General features: G+C 34.1%; 1 protein-coding gene across 1 annotated transcript; it reads right to left on the bottom strand.

Moving 5' to 3' along the window:
* Window positions 1-360: 360 nt before the first annotated feature.
* On the bottom strand, window positions 361-20,770 carry LOC111150804 (phosducin). Its single transcript, XM_022508414.1, has 4 exons — window positions 20,713-20,770; window positions 10,626-10,710; window positions 4,662-4,813; window positions 361-1,269 (listed from the first exon to the last, which is right to left on the bottom strand). The coding sequence occupies exons 2-4, from the start codon at window positions 10,684-10,686 to the stop codon at window positions 748-750; spliced, it is 735 nt and encodes a 244-aa protein (XP_022364122.1). The 5' UTR covers window positions 10,687-10,710; window positions 20,713-20,770; the 3' UTR covers window positions 361-747.
* Window positions 20,771-21,048: the final 278 nt, after the last annotated feature.

The raw sequence follows: 21,048 nt of genomic DNA on the forward strand, positions 1-21,048 counted from the left end.
TCAAAAATTATACTTTGTATGTATAAGATCCTGGCCCATAATAGACAATAAAAATGATAGTTGTAATTATGTCACTACTAAATATTCTTTTGTCCATAGAGGAAAACTTTTTTTTCCTAAATATGGTTAACTTCTGAAGTTGCATTTTTAAAAAAAACTACCTTTTTTTATAACTTTAATGTGACACAAAGTTTTTAAGTTTCTTATATAAATATATATATATATATATATATATATATATATATATATATAATGTAAAATACCTTACTGAATAATTTTTTAAAATATTTTGGGTTGTATAATGTTTTTAGGGCCCTGATAATGTAGTACTTGAGAAAGAACAGAATTCAAATAGAAAACTTATTTCCTCATGAAACTTTATTCTTATCACATGAGCAAAATTATGATTGATAATATGATTTTAAAAGTCCAAATAATAATACTGAGGAAAAGAAAAGGAGTAAAAAAGCCAACACATAACTTGAAAGGGATTTTTGAAAACCATCACAATATTATCTATATCCTCTGACTACTAACATGTTACTGAAGACTACAATATTTTGTAGTAAAGCCTTCTATTCATTTAAGTAAATAAGAAATGCCAATCAAATAATTTTAGTATCAATCTTTTTTTTTCTTACAAATTAAAATAGCCACAGGCATACTTTGTGTTCTCTAAAGGAATATGGATACTACGAAAATCAATGTTCAACTTGGAGAAATATGAGATGTTGACATAATGACTCTTTATTCAGTATCTTCTTCCATGTTGGTCTGATCTAGGGCATGTATCTCTCTTTCAGGTAGTAATCCATATTCATTTAGGAAAGACTCCACATCCCCAGAAAAAAATTCTTCAGCAAATTGTTCTGTAACACTGATAAAATTGCTTATGAGTTCCCCACCTTTGTAAACAAGCAGTGTGGGGAGTACCTCTGAGGAAAAGCGATCCCCAGCACCTGTATTAGAAGCTTTTATTTTACAAAACTTGACCATAGGGTATTCAGCTGCAAGGCATGTAAAGCTACTGTTTAGAGCATCACAACCCTTAATACCATCTTCATAAATATGAACAACAATTGTGATTTTCTGCTCCTTTCCAATGGTTTCCAGGAACTGCTCCCCAGTTTCCAGCTCATACACAAACCCATATCTAGGCCCAAAACTCAGCTTCTGGTGCATATCCTGCATACACTGTCTACGGTATTTACGAAGACAATTTTCATCTTCTTTGTCTCGGTGAATTAATTCATATTCTTGAATGCTCATCTAGAAATAGACAAAAGAAATGATTGAGATAATTTGGTCAGAAATTTATATTCTTTTTTTACATTTTTTAAAAGATTTTATTTATTTATTTGAGAGAGAGAGCATGTGTGTGCACGAGTAGGGGGGAGGGGCAGAGGGAGAGGGAGAAACAGGCTTCCTGCTGAGCAGGAGCCTTCTGCAGGGCTCCATCCCAGGACCCTGGAATCATGACCTGAGCCGAAGGCAGACACTTAACCTGAGCCACGTAGGTGCCCCCAGAAATTTATAATTTTTAGACATACCAAACCCATTCTCAACTCAAAGAGTTGAGAATGTTACCTTCTTTGATTATACTACCTCAAAAAGTTCCCACACCATGCTTTCTATTCCTAATATTGGTTTATTTTTCTTCATAGCAACAAATACTACCTGACATTATGTCATGTACTTATTTATTTCATAATAGTTTTTATAACTGATATGTCCCATGGGGCAGGAATTTTGTATCATTCATCTCTCCTCATTATCTGCTGTAGCATCTGGCACATAATAGGAACTCAGTAATTTTTGCTTGATTAAATGCATGGCTAAATATTGTTGAATGTGGTTGAGCCATGAGATGGTTACAATCTCTGTGAGAAAAATATGCCACTTAGCTACCCATCACTTTGGGTGAAAAAATTCCACCAGGGTCTACTCTGGAGTGGCTTTCATAAAAAATAAAAAGGTATACACACACAATTTAAATGTACTCCTAACAAATGCCTTTAGATAATAATGTCTCCTCCACAAAAGTTCTTTAAAAAATTATATCCTTAAAAAACTATGTCTTATCACTTACTGACTTTTTGGAATATATGGGATGGAATTCAGGCAAGAAAGATTTTACTATTATTTGGAGTTCATCAGATCATTCAAGAGGTTGATGCTGGGTCAGCAGCACCTGAGAAATTCTGGTAAAAGCAAATTTTGGAGCACCACCCAGGACCTACTGAATTAAAACTTGTATGTATGAGGCTGAGTGAGCCATCTTTAAATGAGCTTTAAATTGCCTGAAGGTAATTCTTATCTACTGGTTTAGGCTAAAGTGAGAAAAGACTTAACTTCTGTCTTTCAACACAGCTACTTTCCACTGCAGAGCCTTTTTAAATAGCTACACCATTATTAACTTATTCCATAGAATGTTAAACAGTCTCCTCCTCCACCAAAATACATATATACATATATACGTATGTGGGAGATTGTGTGATTGAGAGACGTGGTGCCGCCAGGACCATAGAAGTTGGATGGCTCTCAAGGGGATTCTCTGCTGCTGCTTTGCCATCAAGCAGCGTCTCAAATAGCAACTGCTGATAATTTTTAAAGTGGAGGAGAATTGAGAAGACAAGAAACTAGTATTTATGGAAAATCTAATATGTTTTTAGGCACTTTGCATAGGTTATCTTACTCAAATCTCACAATGAAACTATGAGGTAGGTATTATTACTCTCATTTTATAGATGATACTAAGATTCAGGATAAGTAGAAATATCTTGTTCTTTCATTAATTCCTTCTCATTTCTGCCTCTTGTATTTGCTTCTCATTCTTTTCCCTGTCATATTACTTTTTCGCTTTAAGATAATTCTCGATTTTATTTTTTTAACTCTAAAAAAATTAGATGCTTTATATAACTTTTAAGTTGCTACCATAGTACTGTTAATTTAACAGACTACCATAGTACTGTTAATTTAACAGACTGAACATAAAAATATTGTATCAGTATTGTAATACTGATTTATGTATGCGTTTGTGAGATCTTGTTCTAATCAGGTGTTTAGGCATTCAGATACATTTCTCAAGCTTAACTTGTGCAACACTTTCAATAATCATAATGTCTCTCATTTGTAGGGCATTTTACATATTTCTAATACTTCCATGTTTATTTTCTCTTCACATCTTTTCAAAACAAAGAGAGGATGTGTTGTTGCAATTCTTCAGATGGGAAAAGTTAATTGACTCAACTGTATCATGTAGTGTGTCTGTGAAGGAACCCAAATCTAGAAACAAATTCTTTTTTTTTTAACTCTTTGTTTTTTGTTTTTTTTTTTAAGATTTTATTTATTTATTTGACAGAGAAAGATTACAAGTAGGCAGAGAGGCAGGCAGAGAGAGAGAGGAGGAAGCAGGCTCCCTGACAAGCAGACAGCCCGATGCAGGACTCGATCCCACGACCCTGAGATCACGACCTGAGCTGAAGGCAGAGGCTTAATCCACGGAACCACCCAGGCACCCTGGAAACAAATTCTTAGACTTGAAGATTTTTACAATGGCCAGAAGCCTAGAACCAAGTATGTTTCCAATGTAGTCTGTCTGTTGAGAATCAATATACAACTCATATACATTGGTTTGAAGATATATAACCCACTAACGTGATTTATTCCCCAATGGAAGTCACTTAATGGGTTTTAAATTAATACGATTGATGTTGGGGTGCCTGGGTGACTCATTGGGTTAAGCCTCTGCCTTCAGCTCAGGTTATGGTCTCAGGGTCCTAGGATTGAGCCCTGCTTCATTCTCTCTGCTTAGCGGGAAGTCTGCTACCCCTCTCTTTGTGCCTGCCTCTCTGTCTACTTGTGATCTCTCTCCCTGTTAAATAAATAAATAAAATCTTTTTTAAAAATATGATTGTTGTTATTATTGTTATATAAATAATGCATGCTAATTATAAGGATTCAAAAAACACTAAAAGCTAAAAGCAGGAAGTAATAAATAGTGAAATTCACCACTCTAATACTCTGAGATAATCTCCATTAACATATTTTGACATAGCACATGGACATACACATTATATAACAATAAGTGAGATTTTTAAAAAAATTCTGCTTTAAAAATATCTTGATACCTTAAAAAAAAATGTGGCTTATTCTGCTTACTTTCTTTCTCCTATTTGGAAAAGGAAGTTGAGATCTTTCAACCAATTCCACCCTTCTAAATAACCAATATTGTCAGGTTGGTGAATGTCTTTCCATACCTTTTTCCCCCCGTACTTTTCTATATACTGTTCATGTAATTCTATAAGTGTAAAAATATATACAGTGATGTGTTTTTCCCCTTTGCTCTAGAGAATGAAATAATCATATAACTTAAAATACTCTGTATCTTGCTTTCTCATATTATAGAACTGCCTGTAAGTCAGCTCGTGTATTTGTAACTCATTCTTTTAAGAGCTCCTATATATATATTTTTAAACATGGAATACCTTCACAGGCATTTACTTCATTTCTGGGGTTTTTTTGGGGGGCGGGGGTTGGCCAACATAAACTATCATAATAAATATTTTTGAAATATATCTATTTTATATCTCTAAAGTGATTCTTTACAGTCATTTAGACTGAAAACACATTGTAAGTTATAACTACTGATTTTTCCTTACCTTTCTGCTGAATCTTTCTTTTAAGTCTTTGTTATTTCTATCGTGAGGAGAAGACATTTGTCTGAGAATCTCCTTCTTGCTAGGTGGAATTGAATCTCTGTCTTCACTCTCTAATTTAAACTTTCTCCAGTCATTTATTACTCCTTTGGGTCCTGGAATAAAAGAAAAAACAAATTGTTTCCCTCTTCATTTTCAAAACAACTATTTATACAATTGAATTTTGTATAAGTATCACCATTGGAATATATTTGTCATCCTCTGTATCAATTTAAAAAACCTTGCTTGGGCTAGAAATGCCTGACTTTCCTGCTCATAAAAATGTTTTCCCATGTTAATCTTGTTAGATAGGTTTTGGCTAAGAATTTCTCTGAAACATCTACATTAATGAAAATACAAATTATGTACTTTCAGCTATTGGCAAAATTTGGGGGTAAAGATATTAAAAAATTAGAATATGCAGGGGAATTAGAATTTTAGAAAAATAACACTTTTATTAAATAAGAAGGAAGCTTCAGCAATAATCTAGAATTGGCACCACACTATCAATAGGGACACTAGGATTATCAGGGAAACAAATTGAAGTGATATCAAGATCCAGAAAACAACAATAGCACATATGAAACAACCAGTGAGTGAAGACCTGACTTCAATTAACAGAACTAAAAAGGCTTTAAGAAAATTATTACATAATCACCCAATTCCTTTTAAGATTCTAAGAACCTTTTACAAAGGAGAGGAAGGGATTTGCAGATTTAGGAAAAATTAATTAATTCAAGGATCCAACTAGAATTCAGATGTTCAGTTGTCCTGGTAAATAATAAAATTGCTTGGAAGGTCAAAATTCTTGGAAATATGGAGTTTTAAATATCCTTCACTAAAGATTAACCATATCTATACCTTTAGTATTATATGTGTGGATGTATTCTCTTTCTTCCACATATTTCTTAATAATTTCTTAATTTATATTATATATATATATTTTTTTCTTTTTTTAAAATTTAATTTCTTTTCAGTGTAACAATTCATTGTTTATGCACCACACCCAGTGCTCCATGCAATACGTGCCCTCCAGGCTCCCAACCCCCCCACCCCTTCAAAACCCTCAGATTGTTTTTCAGAGTCCATAGTCTCTCATGGTTCATCTCCCCTTCCAATTTCCCTCAACTCCCTTCTTTCCATCTCCCCATGTCCTCCATGTTACTTGTTATGCTCCACAAATAAGTGAAACCATATGATAATTGACTCTCTCTGCTTGACTTATTTCACTCAGCATAATCTCTTCCAGTCCCATCCATGTTGATACAAAAGTTGGGTATTCATCCTTTCTGATGGAAGCATCATACTCCGTAGTGTATATGGACCACATCTTCCTTATCCATTTGTCCTTTGAAGGGCATCTTGGTTCTTTCCACAGTTTGGTGACCATGGCCATTGCTGCTATGAACATTGGGGTACAGATGCCCTTCTTTTCACTACATCTGTATCTGTATGCTCTTGGATCGGAAGAATAAACATTGTTAAAATGTCCATACTGCCTAGAGCAATCTATATTTTTAATGACATTCTGATCAAAATCCCACCAGTATTTTCCAAAATAGCTGGAGCAAATAATCCTAAAATTTGTATGGAATCAGAAGAGACCCAGAATTGCTAAGGAAATGTTGAAAAAGAAAAACAAAACTGGTGGCATCATGTTACCAGATTTCAAGCTTTACTACAAAGCTGTGATCACCAAGACAGCATGGTACTGGCATAAAAACAGACACATAGACCAGTGGAACAGAGTAGAGAGCCCAGATATGGACCCTCAACTCTATGGTCAAATAATCTTCGACAAAGCAGGAAAAAATATACAGTGGAAAAAAGACAGTCTCTTCAATAAATGGTGCTGGGAAAATTGGACAGCTATATGCAGAAGAATGAAACTCGACCATTCTCTCACACCGTACACAAAGATAAACTCAAAATGGATAAAAGACCTCAACGTGAGACAGGAATCCATCAGAATCCTAGAGGAGAACATGGGCAGTAACCTCTTCGATATCAGCCACAGCAATTTCTTTCAATATATGTCTCCAAAGGCAAAGGAAACAAAAGTGAAAATGAACTTTTGGGACTTCATCAAGATCAAAAGCTTCTGCACAGCAAAGGAAACAGTCAACAAAACAAAGAGGCAACCCACGGAATGGGAGAAGATGTTTGCAAATGACAGTACAGACAAAAGGCTGATATCCAGGATCTATAAAGAACTTCTCAAACTCAACACACACAAAACAGATAATCATGTCAAAAAATGGGCAGAAGACATGAACAGACACTTCTCCAATGAAGACATACAAATGGCTATCAGGCACATGAAAAAGTGTTCATCATCACTAGCCATCAGGGAGATTCAAGTTAAAACCACATTGAGATACCACCTTACACCAGTTAGAATGGCCAAATTTTCCGAGACAGGAAACAACGTGTGTTGGAGAGGATGTGGAGAAAGGGGAACCCTCTTACACTGTTGGTGGGAATGCAAGTTGGTGCAGCCAATTTGGAGAACAGTGTGGAGATTCCTTAAGAAATTAAAAATAGAGCTTCCCTATGACCCTGCAATTGCACTACTGGCTATCTACCCCAAAGATAATATATGTTTTTAATATAAAGTTACTTATATTAAACTTATAGTAAATCATTGTTTGCTGTTCACTTGTATTCATCTTTAAGATATATTTTCTGTATATGCAAAATATGCATGTGTATAGCATGTGTTTATATGTGTAGAAAATCTGTTTTTTCCTTTTTTTTACAAGTGGTAGTATATTACAGATGCTTTTTCTTACCTTGCTTTTCTTAATTCATAATATAGCTCAGAGATTTTTTCATATACATACATAAAGAGATTCTTTTAAAAAAAAGGAGACATAGTATTCCATTGTTAGATATTCATTTGCTTTAAAAAGTTTCTTGTTGATGTATATTGTTTCCTCCCCATTTTTTCTGTAATATGTAATCCTGAGTGAAGAACCTTGCACATCCATTTTTTTTTTTTTTCAATCCATGCAGGTCTATCTATAGGTTGTTGTAGTAAAATTGCTTGGTCAAAAAGCATGTATATTTCTAATTCTGATATTGCTAAACTACTCTTAAGGAGGTTGTACTAGTTTACACTCCTACCAGTAATGTATGGGTATGCCTCTTTTCAAAGTGTCTTATAAACTTTTTACTTTTACAAGCAGTGTGGAAAAAAAACATTATCTCACAATAGTACTAACTTCATAAGGGCTATTTTTTCAATTGTCTGGCCTATCTTTTGCTTATTTCTCCACTTGATTGTTGTTATTTTCTTATTGATTTGTAGGTGCTTTCAGTATTTATTAGGAAATTAACCCTTTGTCAATTGAATTGCAGCTAGTTTTCCCCATTTTGTCAAATGTTTTTTGAAATTTGCTACTGATGACCTATTAAATAGCAAACATTTCTTTCCTTTCTTCCCTCCCTCCCTCATTTTTATAGCTAAATTTATCAGTCTTCCTCTATGGTTTCTTGGTTCTATCATACTTAGAAAGGTACTCTTCATATTATTGTTATAAAATGAATTCCTAGGATACCTGAGGGGCTCAGTCAGTTCAGCATCTGCCTTTAGCTCAGGTCATGATCTTCAGGTCCTGGGATCAAGTCCAGGTGGGGCTTCCCATCCAGCTGGGAGTCTGCTTCTCCCTCTCCCTCTGCCTCTACCCCCACTCGTGTTCACTCTCTCTCTCTTAAATAAATGATAAAATAAAATAAAATAATAAAATGAATTCTCATGCATTTTGTCTTGTACTCATGTGAACTCATTCAACTCTCTGACTAAATTTAAAGGCTCCATTTCATATTATTAAAAGAGAGAGGAAAATATTAGTTTAATAAGATGAAATAGAGTTAAAACTCCAGCCTGTTATTTTTATTTATTTTTAAGTGTTATTTATTTTTTATCTGAAGTAGAGTTGATATACAATATTATACTAGTTGAAGGTATACAAAATAAGCGAAGAAGCTTAAGAGGTACAAACTGAACTTTTAAACTGACATGGTATTTGATTTTTAAACTCTTAATAGTGGCATATATACTGGCATATAAACTTGGCATAATCGCCAGGTTTACACACTTCACAGCACTCACCATAGCACATACCTTCCCCAATGTCCATAACCCCACCCCCCTTCTCCCAACCCCCCTACCCCCAGCAACCCTCAGTTTTTTGTGAGGTTAAGAGTCACTTATGGTTTGTCTCCCTCCCAATCCCATCTTGTTTCATTTATTCTTCTCCTATCCCCCTTAACCCCCCATGTTGCATCTCCACTTCCTCATATCAGGGAGATCATATGATAGTTGTCTTTCTCCGATTGACTTATTTTGCTAAGCATGATACCTTCTAGTTTTTTTTTTATCTGTAATAGAAAAATTTTAATGGCTGGTTAATTATATCACTACATTATTATTGCAATATAGTACTCATTTAAGCACTTAAAAATCGAAGATTAAATTAAGACATGGTAAATTGACTAAATATTTGGTTTTTATATAAATAAAGGTCATAACCACACTGTTGACATGTAATACTGTTATAATGCAACAGTTAAACTGTGAGTCTACAACAGAAGTCGTCTGTAGTTAAACAGGAAACAAAGTTGAAAAAGACCATGTTAAAACAAAACTACTGGGACTAACAGGTGGGGATTGTAAGTAGCAACAAACATATTCACTCAGCTCCTGAGTATTTCAAGTTTTACAGTACACATTAAAAATTATTTCTTCCATCAACACTATAAATTCAAACTGTCGGATGTTTATGCGTTTTGCAAGTTACACTGATTGAATGCTTATATGGGAGTGGGGGTCGGAGCATCTCCCGATTTGAAGTTTACATCACCCACATGCTAACACAAACACAACTTGTTCCGTTTTCCTTCCCCCCTCTTCCCCAAACAAAGGCGGCAGGATTTTTTGGTTTCTTTTAGATAATTGTTTTAAAGGATTTGTGATGATCAATTTGAACGTCTGAAATTCAGTAATATTTAACTCTTAGACAACTAAGAGGTTAAAGATGGAAAATAATTTCTCCTAACATCAAGTTAGAAAATCATTTGCATCATGCTGTAAACTGGGAAGCAATGTAAAGCGACAAAAACCTGTCCCCAGTACATAATTAAAAAAATCTAAATTTCAAATCAGCAGAGCTGGTCTACTTCCATATTGACTATATGCCACAGTACGCGTGTGCGCTCCTGAAATGCACGGCTAATGCAGGCAGTCTTCCACTGCGGCAAACGCACAGGATCCGATTCCTGATTGAGCCATCAGTCCTAGACACTGTGTGGCCTGTCCCATTGCTAGGGCAAGTGGAGGTTGCTTTGGCAGATTGTGGGTTTCTAATATTGCACTGTTAAGAGCTGAGCACACGGGTTCTCTCTGAATTGGGTCAAGCTGATTTCCAACTGGGCTGTTCCAAGGGTCTGAGTATATATACAGTCCCATACAATTTAACAAATTAGGAAAACAGGCTCTGGATGAAATGAGTTGAAGTCTTAGGTTTTCTAGAGGAATACTGAAATCCATTTGATTTAAGAATGTTTTATCATTTGTTTATTTTTTTCATATACAAAAAATTAAAATTAAAAACTATGTACCTTTTGGTCTAGTACTGCTTACAATTGCAAGGAAAGTTCACAGTGGGGGAAATTAGAGAGGAAAGAGCTTAATTATAGTGTAGAAGAGGCATTATGATAATTGTGTAGTAAGAAATTCTCAATATTTAGTGTTTTTCTCATTCTTTGCATCTAAATAAAACTACTCTAAGAGTATTTGATTTCACATTAATTTTCCCACTCAAATATTTTTAAATGATTCCATCAAAGCATTAGAGATATAGAACATTAGAGATATCCACATTTAATTTTAACTTAGTAATTTTTTTTCTTCTGGATTTGCTTTACCTGTATGTGTGGCCTGTCCTTCAAAGTCTTCCTCCAAACTTTGGCTTTTGGCTTCTTCCATTTTAGGGTTTGGATTTGATATAATCTATAGCATAAACAAAGAGATAATCTATAAATAAACAAAGAACAAAGAACAAATCTAAAGCATGAGCAAAGATTTGATATAATCTATAGGGTGAACAACAGATGAATGCTAGGATATATATATTTATATCCTATTATTCTCTTGCTGCCAGTGTCCATGCTGAGCTAGGAGTTCTCACTAATAAATTTTAGTATGTTTAGTATGCTTCTGTCTCCTTGTAAAAGAACATTAATTTAATGTTTGTATAGTTAAAGATATTTTGACCTAAAGATTTTACATAATTTGTAGTTTGTTTTTACTTAAAAAGCCTTCAGTTTAAGTCTATGTACTTAATGAACATTATTTATTATTTGTTTTTTAATTTTGTTACGAAATATCATACAATTATATCCCAATATTTTATATAACACAATTTTTAAATTAATAATTATTATATATTTACTATGAATACTTACTTTGTGCCAGACATTGTTCCAATTAATTTATGTGTCAAAAATCATTTAATTCTCATGTAGCTATATGTGACAGGGACAATTATTAACACCATTTCACAACTGAGGAAGCTGAAGCACAGAGAGTTTAAGTTATCTGTCCATGATCACATAGTAAATGGTAGAGCAAGGATTTGAACCTAGATTTAATTTTAGAGCTAGATCTTAAGTCATTACACTCTTATGAAAGTTAACATATTGTAAGAGTCATTTTTGTCAATAAGGTTTAAGAAGTCCTACTTCCGAATTGGTATTAAAGAGTAACAATCTAAGGAACAATGCTATTCAAAAACTAACGCCAGAACATCTCTCCATACCATAAAGCAAGTTTTGGTGATGTTACCCACCAAGAAAATGATAACAATTAGTAACTATACCTATAGAATTTTGACTAAAATATGTCACAATATCTACCAAAAGCACATGGAATTTTATTCATAAAAAACTCCTTGATGCCATGATATAGAACCTATTTATTCTTCATTTACATAAGTATAACTTCTTTACTTAATTATCTTTCCATCATTTGGAAAACTCTATTATTATACAACTAACACATTCCCTAAGGGGTCCATATAGTTGTAATTTTCTTGAAATTTCCACATCAGGGAGGTTATACTAACAGTGGATGTACCATCTCTTTACTGAAGAAAGCTTCCTCTACCTTCTCCCCTTTGCCTCTTTCTTTCAAAGTCAGTTTTAAGCAATGATGTGATCCAACTTATGCTTTTATTCCCATCTTAGTTTTTTATTGATTTATGCCTGGACTTGGTTCATTTAGTGCTTTCCCAAGGTATGGAATGGTAAACCAGAGTTCTTTGTCTTCATTCCTTCTTTGCTTTGACATCTGCTCCCAGCATAATTTTATGGTCTCACAAGTTTATTGTTTACATCATTATAGTCCCTACTCAGAATCATTGGTTGTCAAAAATCCTTGCCAAATTGATTTTACCCAATTGAACAAGAAGAGGCTTTTAAGAAAAGACTGTCAGGAGCTCTTGGAGACTGTAGATATAGATTTTAAATCATGTATCTTTCTCATGTTCATGTAAAAGAGGGAATATAAACAAAATAAATGGTTTGAGCCATTTAAAAAATCTGTCAAGGAAATGCTTATTTATTACACAACATTTATTAACTATAAATGTAATAAAGAATATTTGTTAAAAGATTTTATTTATTTATTTGACACACAGAGATCACAAGTATGCAGAAAGGCAGGCAGAGAGAGAGGGGGAAGCAGGCTCCCCGCTGAGCAGAGAGCGCAATGTGGGGCTTGATCCCAGGACCCCGAGATCATGACCCGAGCTGAAGGCAGAGGCCCAACCCACTGAGTCACTCAGGTGCCCCTGTAACAAAGAATATTAAAGTTGAATGGATTTACTAATGAAAAAGAATAAATGAAAATGAAAAGAAGGAAAATAGAAATAAATAAATAAATGTTGGTTAAAAGAAGCTACTTATGGGGTACCTGGGTGGCTCAGTTGGTTGGGCATCTGCCTTTGGCTCAGGTCATGGTCCCAGGGCTCTGGGATCCAGCCCTTCATCGGTATCTCTGCTCAGCAGGGAGTCTGCTTTTCCCTCTCCCTCTGCCCCTCTGGCAGCTCATGCTCTCTCTCTCTTTCTCTTTGTGAGTGTCTCTCATTCACTCTCTCTCTCAAATAAATAAAATCTTTAAAAAACCCCAAAAAACTATGTAAGGGGTGCCTGGCTGGTTCAGTAAGCAGATCATACAACTCTCTCTTTTTTTGGTGGGGAAGGGAAGGAGAAGAGGGAGAGAGAGTATTAGGCAGACTCTGCACTGAGCATGGAGCCCAACATGGGACTTGATTTCATGATCCTGAGATCACCTCCTGAGTTAAAACCCAGAGTTGGGCCCTTAACCAGCTCTACCACCCAGGTGCTCCAAGTATGTGACTCGATCTCAGGGTCATGAGTTCAAGCCCTACATTGGGTATAGAGCCTACTTTAAAATAAATAAACAAGCATTATATTATTTATAAAGCTAATTAATTAATTATTGCAATTACTTAAAAAATTTTTATATCTCAGAAACATGAACATTATTAGTTTGCTTCAAAAGAACACTACAGAACAAAGTAGTGGAAACTTTTAGTAACTTTGGTAGCTGTTTATTCCCCAGAAAAGTAGAGACACAAGCCAACTTTTTTTTTTTTTTTTTGCAAGAGTAGGGAGTTAATTTGGAGTAGCTACTATTCACAATAAATATTATAAATACATTACAGCAAGTACATTAAGAGTATCTAAAAATTATTTTATTTCAAATGTTGAAGAAAAAGAAGCATAGCTTCCTTCTTGGTTTGCTTCTTGCCACCCTAGTTTGCAATCTAGTAGAAAAAACTTCCATTTTTCAAAAAGACTTTCACCAATTTCAAAGAATCCCCTTACTGAAAAGGCCTTCCCATTATTTAGGGAAAACCTGATTCATTGATTTTCCTGGGCTATGAATTACATGAATGAATTCATGAGTTACATGAAGAACAAAACTCTAGTCTGGCACTCACTAAGACTTAAGTCAGCTGGGTTGTCTATTTAGTGAAAGACAGTCCATCTTTACCTATGCCTTCATTTGAGTTAGAGTAAAAAGACTGGTGAAATTTATTGCTGTTTACTGCTAGGGAACCAATCAACAGAAAAACAAATCAGAAGACACATATTGAAATATGAGGCATATTTGCTGAAAATTCTGTGGAAGAAAACACAAGTTGAGTATGATTAGCCATTGGAGTTTTTGATCTGTTAATATCCCCTGTCATCACCTCACTCTGGTGTTTTCAGATTTTCTCAAATAATTATCTTTTTAAAAATTATCATCAGTATCCTAAAATTAATTGAATTAGTATTTGGAAGGTACTTAGATCCAGACACAGATAAATGCTGTGTGAGTCTGTAAAATAAAATAAAGAATATATCTTCAGTGTTTGTATATATAGTGTTAATGGTCATTTTAAAACTATGATTAACATTTGGTTTGCAATGATATTATTAGTAGTTTAAAAATTCCATGCCTGCTTTAAGTTAAAGGATTTAAAATAACAATAAGATTATTAAAGACTTTAGGTGATAATAAACACATCTGTGTGTGCTTGGAAACTGGTGAAGGACAAGAAGATAGAAAACTCCACCAAGAATTACTCTGGTTCAGCAGTTATTGTATTTTCCAACTTACGTATTTTAAAAATATTTGCTGTTGTTCCTTCTTGATTTTAGACAATTATAATACTTTTCCAGTTAATAAGATCTCTGTTAGTAAAAATTAGATTTTGACAGAATATCATTCATTTAAAGGGTTACTAAAAAACTCCTTAAAAGCAAAAGTAGGGGTGCCTGGGTGGCTCAGTGGGTTAAGCCTCTGTCTTCGGCTCAGGTCATGATCTCAGGGTCCTGGGATCGAGCCCTGCATCAGGCTCTCTGCGCAGCGGGGAGCCTGCTTCCCCCTCTCTCTCTCTGCCTGCCTCTCTGCCTACTTGTGATCACTCTTTCAAATAAATGAATAAAATCTTAAAAAAAAATAAAAATAAAAGCAAAAGTAAAAAGTTAATGTTTATGATACATACTGTTTAAAAAATTAAAATGTAATTCTACCAGCTTAGGGTTTTATCTTCCTCTTAGTGTTGGGTTTTAGTAGTAATTTAAAATAATAGCTGAGGGGCACCTGGTGGCTCAGTGGGTTAAAGCCTCTGCCTTCGGCTCGGGTCATGATCTCAGGGTCCTAGAATTGAGCCCCACATCGGGCTCTCTGCTCAGCAGGGAGCCTGCTTCCTCCTTTCTCTCTCTGCCTACTTGTGATCTCTATCTGTCAAATAAATAAATAAAATCTTTAAAAATAAATAAAATAATAGCTGATATGGGATAACATTTCTCAAACTTCACCCTTAAAACTCTAACACCTCCCAACCATGGTTTTTAATTACTAAGAAATAAAATGAGACAATTTTAAATGATTCTACTTGTAATTTTTGTTTCACACATAATGGCGATGTTCTAGAATAGAAAGGAAGTGCTAAAATTCTTTTTTTTTTTTTAAGATTTTATTTATTTATTTGACAGAGATCGCAAGTAGGCAGAGAGGCAGGCAGAGAGAGAGAGGAGGAAGCAGGCTCCCCACTAAGCAGAGAGCCCGATGCCGGGCTCCATCCCAGGACCCTGAGATCATGACCTGAGCTGAAGGCAGAGGCTTAACCCACTGAGCCACCCAGGTGTCCCGGAAGTGATAAAATTCTTAAACATTAGTTTAACATTATTTATAACGAAACATTAGTTAACTACATTAACATTAGACTAATTCTTAAACATTAGTTTTAAAAATACTCTTTAAAAACCCCAAATCCACCCCTGAAATATTTCATTATCGTTATTACCCTTGTTCACATGATATTTTGATGATGACATCTGTTACCATATTAAATCTGTTTATTTGATCTAATCAGAATATATAGTTTAAAATTGACTTGTACATTCTCAGTGCACAGGAGAAGAGCTTTGCTTTCAATACTAACTGTTGTAGTTTACCAGTAGATTTGCAAAGACTGGGGTCATCTCATCACTGTGCCCTAGACTGACTTTTCTCCTAGCATCCACAACAATTTTATAGGACTTATTTCTACATTCCTTTTTCCCCACAACTCTAAGTTTTTCTGAGGACAGAAACAAGTTTTTACTTATCATTGTCTTCTTATAATTATTTCACACAACTACTCCATAAATGATAGCAGCCATTTTTAAAGAATGTACTGTGTGCCAGGTACTTTATACATTCTATTTGTAATTCTCACAAAACTAGTATCTTCATTTTTCAGACATGGATTCTCAGGCTTCAGGAGATTCAGTGACTTGCCAAAGCTCACAGAGCTACTATAGAGTAGATGGGGCCAGAGTTCAAATCTGGATTTCTCTGACTCTCAAATCTCAAAAATCCTTATTTTTTCTACTCTGTCATTACCTCAATAAAATGCTTGCTGAATGAATAAACTAACCAAATAAACAAACCCAATTTTTTGTATAGGCATTTAAACAAAGGTGAGAATATGAAAAGCAACGGAGCAGCAAGGTACCATGTCCCCCAAATCCTTGAGATAGTAATTTTTTGAATGATAAATTTCTGTTTTGGATTAAACCTCATTAGTTTATACTGAATGTAATACACAAATCTGTTATTTCTAGTTATCCAAATAGATTTTAAGTGACTGATAATGACTGAAAAGTTGATACAAAAGACAAAATGGCTTTTTCTGCTGTAAGTTTTGGACAGTCATACATGTGGATTGAGAAATTATTATCCATCTTATGTCTCTGCATCATTTATATGCAATAATGTGTCAATTATTTATCAAACTGAAACTAAAAATGCAAAATTATGGAACCATTTTACTTAGCTTTGTATGGAGATTTGTGCAGCAAAGTAAGATATGTCACTCATGGACTCATAGCAACCATTTAAAAATTAATTATATAGGGGCGCCTGGGTGGCTCAGTGGGTTGAAGCCTCTGCCTTCAGCTCAGGTCATGATCTCATGGTCCTGGGATTGAGCTCCGCATTGGGCTCTCTGCTTGGCGGGGAGCCTGCTTCCCCCTCTCTCTCTCTGCCTGTCTCTCTGCCTACTTGTGATCTCTCTCTGTCAAATAATAAAATAAAAATTTTAAAAAAATTAATTATATAGTCCAAAGAATGGTATTTGAATTTTTAAATGGAATTAAAGCAACAGTTCTATTGCTTCAGCAATCTTTAAGATCAATTTCTAAAATAAGTCTGTTTGCTTCTTAGTGCTCTTATTAGGTGGCCCATTTTGTATAAAAATCTTCTCAATGTTTGGAATGTATTTGAAAATTACCACTTCAGTCTTTTAAACTGTCTACAACTTTTCTATTTGTCAAAAATCACATGTAAACATAGCTTCCTGGTATGTTAATCTTCTCAGGCTGTTATAACAAAATACTACAGACTTTTGAGGCAGAAATTTATTTTCTGGAGTGCCTGGGTGGCTCAGTCGGTTAAGTGTCTGACTCTTGATTGTAGCTTAGGTCAGGATTTCAGGGTTGTAAGACCAAGCCCCTCACTGGGCTTTGCACTGGTCATGGAACCTGCTGGAAATTCCCTCTCTCCCTCTCTTTTGCCTGACCCCACCTCCCACATGCATTGCACACTTTCTTTTTCTCTCTCTAAAAACAAAACAAAACGAAACAAAAAGAAAATAGAGTCTACCTCTTGGTTTGCCCCTCTCTCCCCACTGCCATGATTGTTTGTTTTGTTTCTTAAATTCCACATACGAATGAAATCATATGGTATTTGTCTCTCTGTAACTGACTGATTTTGATAGAAATCAAGATTCTGTATTTTGATCCATGCTTTATTAAGGGTATCACACTGTATGCTGCTCAGCCCTTTAGGGTTTCATGTGCTACCCTTTTCTACCTCTAATCACATATCTCCTTAGGTCTGTGTTCTCCAGTGCTTTCCAAGGTGACTGTGAACTAATCTGATCAACTAAGCCCAGGCTAATGTTCTCACCAGTGCTAATATATTGATGTCAGATGTTTTAACCCATGCCATAACTATTTACCCCAATGTCATATTGGACTCCTGGGGAAAACAGTTTTGCTTTTCCCTTATCATTAAAAAAGTGGCAGGAATTTCACATCAAATAGGTCTGACAGCACCATGTCAGATCATAGGAATTATTACTAGGTTTGTGGAGACCTCCATTACCTCTCAAATCATAAAGACAGCTCCAATGATTTCACCATAATTTCTTCTTTCTCTATCCCACTCCTTTATTTGAGAACTGGAGATTTTAGTAAGACTGACATATGGTCTTAGGTTCAACATCAGTGTAGAGGGAATTTTATACCTCATACTAGATCAGTTAGTTTCTTGAATTACTCTCCACTTTATTTATTTATATATGTCTTCTCCTCCAAGGAGTAGCTAAGCTTCTTGTAGGCAGGAATCATGCATTACAACACTTCCAAGTGACATTATAACATAATTATTAACAAACACATAAACACTTGGGTTCAAATCTAGCTCTGTCAGTTATTGCTATGTGACCTTGAGGAAATCATAAAACTCTGTGCTTTAGTTTTCTTATTTGTAAAATTGGAGTAATAATAGTGTCTACTTCAAAAGACTGTGAGAATTAAATGGTATGAAATGTATTATGTAAAATGTATAGTATTTAGTTGTAGGAACTTAATAAATGTTGAGCAAAATTGATAACTATTAAAAATTTAAAATACTCAAATAAAACATTTAAAATTAATATTAGATGTCAAATTAATATAAATTTTATTTATGAGTCCATGCATATATGCACTGCTTATGCCTAATTATCTCTTCCATGGAAAGAATATCTCTGTGTGTATGTATGGGTGTGTGTACACAGTCATGCATATATTGTACTTTATCTCAAAATTGTTTTATATTCTCCTATCTTATTACTGACTGAGACCCTTTATTATAATATTTTGATTTGCTTCTGATAAGGTCTGTTTGCCACAAGGCATTTAAGAATGGGGAGATTTATTACTAAAGGTGAAATTAATTTAGAGTAATGAAATACACACTAATAAAATGTACATGAAATTGCTTGAAAACAATAGTAAGAATATTTTCTGAAAATATGTGCATAAGTGGGAAATGGCAGGTGGTGATTTAAATTTGTTTTCCCATTTGGTATTTATGTCATTATGGTTTATATGTATTTTCTGAATTTTATATTGTTTAATGGAGAAGGACTTTGTGGAGACAGAACATTCAGGATTTTTGTTGCCACCTTTAGTTGTTAATTTTGGGGTAAGTCAATTTTTACATTTTTTTCATCATCATGAGAGTTTTCTTTAAAAATAACCCCCCAGAATTATGAATGGATTATGGGAAACAACATCCTCAGAATAGCTGTAACAAATTGATGCGGAGCAAATGGTTGACATTAAGCAAATGTTAGTTTTCTTTCCTTTACATATAAAACACACCCCTTAATACTGTTGAAAACACCCCTTTATTACATTTACCCTCCCTAGTATCTAAAGTCCATAACAACTGGAATAGAACTGTGATAGAAACTTTGATATAAGTTACTACAGAGCATATATAATATTTTCTTGGCTGCTACACTTCTCGAGTAGTTTTGTTTTTTCTCCACAAATGAGACTGAACAGGTAGAAGATGTTAGGAGCCTTTTAAATGATTTGTATGTCAGGAATGCATAACAAATGGCAGTCTTCTATTTGCCTACCATTATTATCAGTTACAAATATTCTGGGAAAATGTAAGCTTCCGAAGTATAACTGAATTCTTGCTCCTAGTAACAGAAAAAGACATTAACCTATTCAGGTTTACTCTTACTACATACAGACATTTTCTTAATTGTTTTTGAAGCAAATAGAAATGTTAGAATTTTGCTGGAAATTCAGAGCAGATATCTTGTTTTGAATATCTCTGTATCTTATAAATACATTTATTTTAGTAACTATTGTTATAATTTCACTATAGATACTTTATAATTGGTTCATATATATTTTGGCAACTTGTGTAATGTCAAATGCAGTTTCTACATAGAATATTTAGGCAAAATATTTGACATGAGGAGTTAGGTGATCTCTCAAATTTTTTTCTAGATTATTGTTTGGTAATTCTAAGTAGCATGTATAATGGCCAAAAATACATATAATTTAAAATGGATGCTATAGTTAAAGCTATTTTTGCAGTTAATAAAAATATTTCATGCCAAAATAGTGGGAGCATTTTACTTCACTCATTTTCATGATACAAACTGTAAAGCTTATTAGTAATCATAATCACCTGTACAGTGAGGCAAAATAGAAGAAATATAAAATCAATCAAAAGAAAATTTTCATTTAATTTTTAAATATCAACAAACTCCCTGTACTTCTCTTTTAAAAACATTATTTCTGTGCCATTAAATTTTTGAAGTAACTTGAAACACACATTATTATCCCTACTTTCAAGCTTAGAAAAAGAAAAAACCCAAAAAACCCAAAATGTATTATTAAATTAAAAAAACAACAACACATCAAGAACACACAATTGGTTAAGTGCCTGGTTCCAAATCTGAGACTGCTTTAGCACTGAATGTAATACTCCTTTCACAGCTTTGGCATCAAATCTTCAAATACAAAGTGCAAGGAATCATCCTTTCTTTCCTTCAATTCTCTCTTCACTCAAAGGGAAGAAGGAAGAATTTTAAATTCCACAATTAATTCCCTTTCCCCTGTTTTATTTTAATTGTCTAGAATATCAGACTCAAAATTATGGTTATACTCTGAATTTACATTAGTGAAGATGACTAGTGCAAATCTCTAAGAGGGAAATATACCCAGAATTTGTCTTTATAGTTAGGTAAGTCATTACTTAATGTTACTTTGAAATACTTCAAAAGAACACACCATATACATGCTCAGTGAAATCATTATTCTTTCCCTTAAGGTAAAAGTTTAAAAATTATATCAAGAAGACTACCTGCAGACTCACAGTTTGGTTCTCTGTGCCTGGTATCCTTGATTATGTTCAGTGGATGAGAATCCTGTTTACTGAACTCCACTTGAACTTGGATAGGTGTAAGCTCAGATTTAAGATCCTTGAATATTGACCCTTGCAGAAATAGCTCTGAACAAGTAATAGGATTGACATAAGAGAATTACAAATCCTGTTCATTAATAGTAAGGCAAAGACAAACTACAACAATGAAAAACTTCAAGTCCTGAGGTAAATACAATCTTTATCCACCTATTTTATGTTATTTGAGAAAAAAAAAACCTATATTATCTCTTTGCAGCATGGACTCAATATCTGTTCTCAGAAATTCAC

The sequence above is a fragment of the Enhydra lutris genome, unplaced genomic scaffold (assembly GCF_002288905.1).
Source record: "Enhydra lutris kenyoni isolate GAN:26980312 unplaced genomic scaffold, ASM228890v2 scaffoldscaffold24, whole genome shotgun sequence".
Lineage (NCBI taxonomy): Eukaryota > Metazoa > Chordata > Mammalia > Carnivora > Mustelidae > Enhydra > Enhydra lutris.

Excerpts from the sequence above, each read along its gene's own strand:
- LOC111150804 (XM_022508414.1), bottom strand. The coding sequence starts at position 10,686 with ATGGAAGAAGCCAAAAGCCAAAGTTTGGAGGAAGACTTTGAAGGACAG. Across the intron at positions 4,814-10,625 it reads AGGACAGGCCACACATACAG|GACCCAAAGGAGTAATAAAT; the intron begins GTAAAGCAAATC and ends CTTTTATTCCAG. Across the intron at positions 1,270-4,661 it reads AAGAAAGATTCAGCAGAAAG|ATGAGCATTCAAGAATATGA; the intron begins GTAAGGAAAAAT and ends GTCTATTTCTAG.